General features: G+C 34.0%; 2 protein-coding genes across 2 annotated transcripts; both read right to left on the bottom strand.

Moving 5' to 3' along the window:
• Window positions 1-715: 715 nt before the first annotated feature.
• LOC134699543 (uncharacterized) lies at window positions 716-1,078 on the bottom strand. Its single transcript, XM_063561136.1, has one exon. The coding sequence runs from the start codon at window positions 1,076-1,078 to the stop codon at window positions 716-718; it is 363 nt and encodes a 120-aa protein (XP_063417206.1).
• Window positions 1,079-6,000: 4,922 nt separating this feature from the next.
• Window positions 6,001-6,387, bottom strand: LOC134699542 (uncharacterized). Its single transcript, XM_063561135.1, has one exon. The coding sequence runs from the start codon at window positions 6,385-6,387 to the stop codon at window positions 6,001-6,003; it is 387 nt and encodes a 128-aa protein (XP_063417205.1).
• Between the last annotated feature and the right edge of the window lie 290 nt (window positions 6,388-6,677).

The raw sequence follows: 6,677 nt of genomic DNA, 5'->3' as shown, positions 1-6,677 counted from the left end.
CGTCATACACACGTTTGAGAAATTTTACTGAAGTTAAAAGTACGACGAAATGGTAAAATACTTCTGATGTAATGATCGAAATGAATTGCTTAAAAGATAAAATATAATTTCAAAATCATGCAAGATCTAAAAAAAAGTATGAAATCAACACAGTTTTAACACGTTGACGAATATAAACAACACTGTTAGGTATTACTAAGTATAACATTATTGAGGTAGAAGGCTTTCTGTTTAGATTAGCATTTTATTCTACACTAAAATAATCAAGCAAGTAAACATATTATATATCGCGAAAACTGTGGTAGGTAACGGTCTAGACGGTGCCATATGGTTTTCATCACTTTAGAGATTACAGTTCATTTGATAACAATTCGTAGTAACTTTAATAGTTTATATCGTCAGTTTCAATTAGACATAACATTTCCTCCCTTCTAATTTTTTAATTCCATAGTAAAATAATAGAATGCAAATGATAAGGTCATTGATAAAAATCAGTTGTATAAAGCACGTGTGGAAAGAATGAATGAAAGAAAATAATTACTGTCTATGTGTAAATAAAAACGTTAACTACAAAAAACACTAATATCATGCATTCAAAATATTTATCCCTACAGTGATTGCAATAGAAAAACATTCGTTTTCTCGCGCACACAATCACGCCTAGCATAGGTTGCAAAGGGAATTATTACTTACCCTTACGGCACTACAACCATTTTTACAAATTTAACTTAGTAACCGGCTTTCTGGTTCTCAACGGATATCTTCTCTGAATTGGTTCTGACAAAGGTAGTTCGTTGTCTTGTTGTTTCAGTTGTAGATCTTGTGCCGGTTGCTCAGTTGATTCATCCGGAATTATCTCTATTTCAACTGTTTTGTCATTTTGAATTTCTTCTCCCTGTTTATCGTTAAAGTCTGAGTTTCGTATTTGGTCGGCATGACGTTTCCATATACTGTTTGGCGAAACTTCTACCTGATAATTTAACGGTCCTTCACGTTTGGTTACAAGTCCACTTGTCCATTGATTTGGTCCACGGTAATCACGTACGGCTACTGTTTCTCCCTCGGTAAATTGTCGCATAGTCTCTTTATCGGTTTAATTGCAATTTTCATCTGCTTGTCTTGAACTTGTCTATTGATATCTGATTTAATTAAGTCAAGTCTGTTTCGTAAATTTCTACCCATAAATAACTTAGCAGGTGTTTCATTCGTTGTAGTATGGGGAGTATTGCGATATGCCAAAAGCTAGTTTCTTATTCAAATCTGCATTTTCTCCTTGCATTGCCTTTAAGCTCTGTTTGAAAGTCTGAACAAAACGTTCTGCGAGTCCGTTTGTTGCAGGATGGTAAGGTGCGTTCTTTATATGCGTTATTTTATTCATTTGTAAATGTTTGAAAATCTGCAGATACGAATTGTGGTCCGTTATCACTTACTATTTGTTCTGGCAATCCTGCTTTCGCAAATATAGTCCTTAAAACTCTAATTGTCTAGTGGTACTTTTCATCGGTATAACTTCAGGTCATTTAGAATGAGCATCAATGACAATCAAGAACATGTGATCAATAAATGGTCCAGCAAAGTCAATATGTATTCGTTTCCACGGACTTGACGACCACTTCCATTGATGAAGTGGTGACTGTTTCGGGTTACGATGGTGCTTTTGACATCCGGAACAACTTTTTGCTAGTGATTCTATCTCAGAATCAATACGTGGCCACCATACGTAGCTCCTTGCCAATAATTTTATTTTCACTACTCGTGGATGCGCAGAATGTATCAGTTTAAAAGTTTGCTGTCTAAATTTTGTCGGAACAATAGTACGTATTCCCCACTGCAAACAACCTTGACTGACAGTAGGGTGCCCAATCAACAAATTTTATCGATTAGCCTTAACGGAATAACATACGGCTATATTTTATATCGTTGGAAAGAGGAGAACAAGCCTCATCGAAATAGCGTTGTCGTCGTTGTCTGCCGTGGTCACGTTTTTTTTTAATCAGGGTCGAAGGTCAAAGCAAAGAATCAAGAAAAATGCACAGTCACATTTAGATAGCTTGTTTCTCCTACACATATTTGTTTTGAGCAAAATAAAAACAAACAATTTATAGAAAAATATCTTTTTTATCTACATTTAGAACTTGTTTTATATTTTTATCGCCAAAAATGACTTTAGATTGACTTTTTTGCAAATAGGGTGCAAATTTGAAATTTTCAAAAAGCTGTTAAATAACAGTGACATTGACCTATTTCCATTTCTAAATTTGATTTTTTTTGTATTTAATTCGGTACAAGTATCATCTAAAGATGTTTTTAAGATCTTAACTTTAATCATTTGTCTAAAAAATAATTGTGATTTTCACGTCTTTTGATAGTAAGGTGTTCGTCAATTTTTAGGAAAAAATCAACTTTCTGTTATTGGGTGTTAAAGAGTATACATAAATGATTTGTTTCGAAATTAACGTCGAATTTGGTTGAATATAAAGCTCTATGTATAGCTTTGCTTTAAAGAAGTACAAATTTCTGCAAACAGAGACAAAGGTGGAGGGGTAAAAGTTTTGAAAACAAAACATGTGACTAGAAACAGGTAAAACCAATCCTACTTATACAGATGACCAAATGAGCAACAATTGGCTATAATGTTTATAAGTATTCCAAAAATATAATAAGGGAGAGGGTTATATATAGCACCGATGTGTTTTACAAACAATTGCAAACACAATAGATGTGAGAAACCAAAGGAACATTAAAAACTTATAAAATGAAGACAAGCAGACTTTAGTATGGCAAAAACACGAAAAAGAAATGCAAACAGAAAATTATGATCATGGCTAGTTTTACCTACACTACATTCTATGGTCTCCTGTAGTTCCCTGACCAACGTCAAAGAACATATAGTAGGTTTTTTTTATTATTATTTGTTTTAATACATATCTTTCCCCACTAGATAGATTATTATTATATTTCCCACGATTTCAAAATTGAGTAGATGTTTTATTTTATTATTTAGAAAATATGATGGACTGCGTTATTTCATTCGATAGCTAACAATGATTTATAAGATACTCATACAGAAAAAATAAAATCTTATACATCGTCATCTTCGTCATCTTCGTCGTCATCAATGTGTCTAACTACAACCACACGAGTATTTATATCTTGACATATGTCATTTGCCTGACATGGGCATACATCTATACATGATAGATTTTGTTCGAAGCAAATGCAACCCTTTGAAAACACAGAATTCCTCTTACAAGTAGAAACTAAATCTTGCAGCAATTCAGATGACATATGACCTTCGAGATAGAAAGGAACAATTCATTGTCCATTCTGAAGAGGAGAATGTTAAGATAGTTCTGCTACATGGGAAGACATCACATTTACGTCTGGAGTGAAACTCTTATTACATATTATTTAAAAGTAGATTCGCAAGTTTGACAAGGGAGAAATTTTAAATTGTAGCCAACTTTACGCTCAAATTATTTAGCTTTTGATCTGCATCTATAGGTTCAGCGAAGTTACAATAAGAAAGGTTTGACAAATCGGTGAAATCATCTGGGTTGTCCTTCAAGACTAAAAAAACAGTGCGATTACTAATCCTAAACAGGGTCCAATACGTTGTATCGCATCATGTACATGTAACAGCGTGGTAGAAAGTTACAGATGACAAACCTGAGACTATTACATATTTTGTGGACAGGTATACAGTAGTGATCGTTTGTTTATGTAACTTATACGTGTTTCTCTTATTTTTTTATATCGATTAGACCGTAGTTTTTCCCGTTTGAATGGTTTTATACTAGTAATTTTTGGGCCCTTTATAGCTTGTTGTTCGGTGTGAGCCAAGGCTCCGTGTTGAAGGCCGTACATTGACCTATAATGGTTAACTTTTTAAATTGTTATTTGGATGAAGAGTTGTCTCATTGACACCCACACCACATCTTCCTATATCTATATAGATGCGAAAATCTTATATACAAGTTATAATGTCTGTTTGAAACCATAGCTCCTGTGTATGCTGCATGGAGTGGATGTAAGGAACGCATAAGATTATACCATCTATATCTTGTGACTTCCTTATTATACTACCCTTGATTCCTTTCCAACCCATCTCTTTGTCTTCATGAAAAGCATGCATAATTATGTAAAATCATGCGAGTATCTACTACATCGGGCGTACAACATAATGATTATTAAAACCTAAATACTCTTTCTGTGCTGATTGAGGGGCCTTGGAAGTGCTAGCTAGAATATGACTCCATCGTGTATCATAGTAACTGTTGATCTATCATGATGCTAATAACAGACGAATAAGAACTTGATTCAGCTTTAAAAAAACTTTGTTGTGTCTGCTAGTGTACGATTTGTAGCAAGAATGATGCTACAACATTTTGTTATCATCAGTACAAAAATGGTCTAGGTCTGAAGCATCATGCAATAAACTCAAATCTTTCCGTGCCCCCGTAGCCTCGATAAAGCTTTTGTTTGTGCTTATTCCTCGCTTATTAATAAGCAATTCAGTAGAAAAACACTGACATATAACACACTTATCCCATTGTTTTTCATGTCTAATTTGTGTCTGGATTGATGGACATAGTTTAACAGGACTGTAAATGTGTGCCATATTCCGGGTCTGAAACGTGATCGAAGGATTTGATTTGTATATTCCAATTATAACAAAACTATCTATGAAAAAAAAATTGAAGGTATAAATCCCAACAAAAAATATTTTCAATTACAAAACAACGATCTTCAAACTAACTGGACTATTCCAAATATACAATTTGACCATACAACAAGCTGAAATATAAATAAAATTAGTGACAATGGTCCTAGTTAATGACCTGGTAGTGTAAGCTACAAAACGATTAACGGCACGAGAAAAGGCGTGTTTGAAACAAGGCAGAATTATCACTAAATTTATGTTTTAAATTGCTTTTTTCTTCTCACCGATTAACATTACACAAAAGATATTTGTCACACATATGAACCATGTGTTATTGATGTAATCAGAGTAAAAATCCCATGAAAGTAACATGTAATAAATTTTCTTTTGTTCAAAATGTGGTAAATTTCAGCTAAAAAAATAGCCTTACAAAAATCATGAAATACTTATACTTGAATAATATAAATCTTTTCAGCTTTCGTTATATGATAAATTTAATTTTTAAGCTAAATGATAAGTAGCATTTGAACAAATAACACAGAAAGCAATAACTTTATTTTTCGTGTTGAAGATGGTCTGTATGATGAGGTATCTGTGGGTACCCTAAGAAACCACAAAATTTTGAAAAACGTGACCACGGCAGCATACGACGACATTCGTGATTAACAAATATAATGATTTTCCAATCGTTTGCATATAAATATAGCCGTATGTTATCTGTCAACTTAAACACGTTAACTAGACGTCTATTTCGATACTGGGCACCCTACTATGATTGACAGTTCGTTTTTCCGGTTGAAATACGGTTTCAAGTCAATATCATCATTGACCGTCCAACCTTTTTGTACTAATTCATAGACTCTTGATAAGATCTTTTCACGCAAAGTTTCTCGTCTAATGTTGTTGTTTGTTTAGCTTAAATGTTCTAGCTGCTTTAACATGAAAACGTCAACTGCATCAAATTCCTTACCATCTGCTTCTGTAGATTCCTGTGGTATTCTCGAAAGCGCATCTGCGTTCGAGTGCTTGTTAGTGTTTTTGTACTCGATGTCATATGTATATCCACTTAAAAACAACGCATATCTCTGTAAACGTGCTGATGAAGTGGTAGAAATTCCCTTTGTCGGATTGAATATTGACACAAGCGGCATATGGTCTGTAATCAGTGTAAATTTACGACCATACAGATACGTATGAAACTTTTTAACGCCGAAAATTATACCTAGAGCTTCTTTGTCGATTTGACTGTAGTTTCTTTCTGCTTTATTAAGTGACCTTGACGCAAATGCAATAGGAGGCTCCGTTCCATCTTGCATTTTATGTGACAGAACTACCCCTTATCCAAATGGAGAAGTGTCACACGCTAATCGAATAGGAAGTTCTGGGTCATAATGACATAGAACCTGCTCAGATGTTACTAAATCTTTGGCCCTCTTAAATGATACCTTACATTCTTCATTCCAATTCCATTTGGCATATTTTTCTAACAGTCTGTGTAATGGACGCACAACTGATGAGATATTTGGTAGGAATTTATGGTAGTAATTCATTAATTCGAGAATTGAACGTACCTGGGTAACATTTTGTTGTTCTGGTGTGTCCAAAATCGCTTTGATTTTATCCTCTGTTTTGTGTAAGCCATGCTTATCTATTTTATGTCCACAAAACTCGATATCATCTTTGAAAAACTTGCACTTGTCCTTATTAACTGAAAGGTTGTACATCTCTAATCGCTTGATAACTTTCTCGAGGTTCCCTTAATGTTCTCGGTCATTTTTACCGGTTATAACCATTTCATCTAATATGCATTGAACTCCTGTCAACCCTTGAAGTATTTAGTCAATGGTTCTCTGCCAGATTGCAGGTGTGGAAGCTACACCGAATAACATTCGGTTGTACTGATAAAGTTCTCTATGCGTATGTATAGTCAAGTACTTCTTTGATTCCTCTTTCATCTCGAGCTATACATATGCCTGTCTTAAATCTATTTTCGAATATTTTTCACCTCCAGATA

The sequence above is a fragment of the Mytilus trossulus genome, unplaced genomic scaffold (assembly GCF_036588685.1).
Source record: "Mytilus trossulus isolate FHL-02 unplaced genomic scaffold, PNRI_Mtr1.1.1.hap1 h1tg000070l__unscaffolded, whole genome shotgun sequence".
NCBI lineage: Eukaryota > Metazoa > Mollusca > Bivalvia > Mytilida > Mytilidae > Mytilus > Mytilus trossulus.
The sequence above is the reverse complement of the archived record's forward strand: the minus strand, read 5'-3'. Positions and strand labels throughout refer to the sequence as shown.

What these genes read in the sequence shown, in the direction of transcription:
- LOC134699543 (XM_063561136.1), bottom strand. Translation starts at nt 1,078, where the DNA reads ATGCGACAATTTACCGAGGGAGAAACAGTAGCCGTACGTGATTACCGT.
- LOC134699542 (XM_063561135.1), bottom strand. Translation starts at nt 6,387, where the DNA reads ATGTACAACCTTTCAGTTAATAAGGACAAGTGCAAGTTTTTCAAAGAT.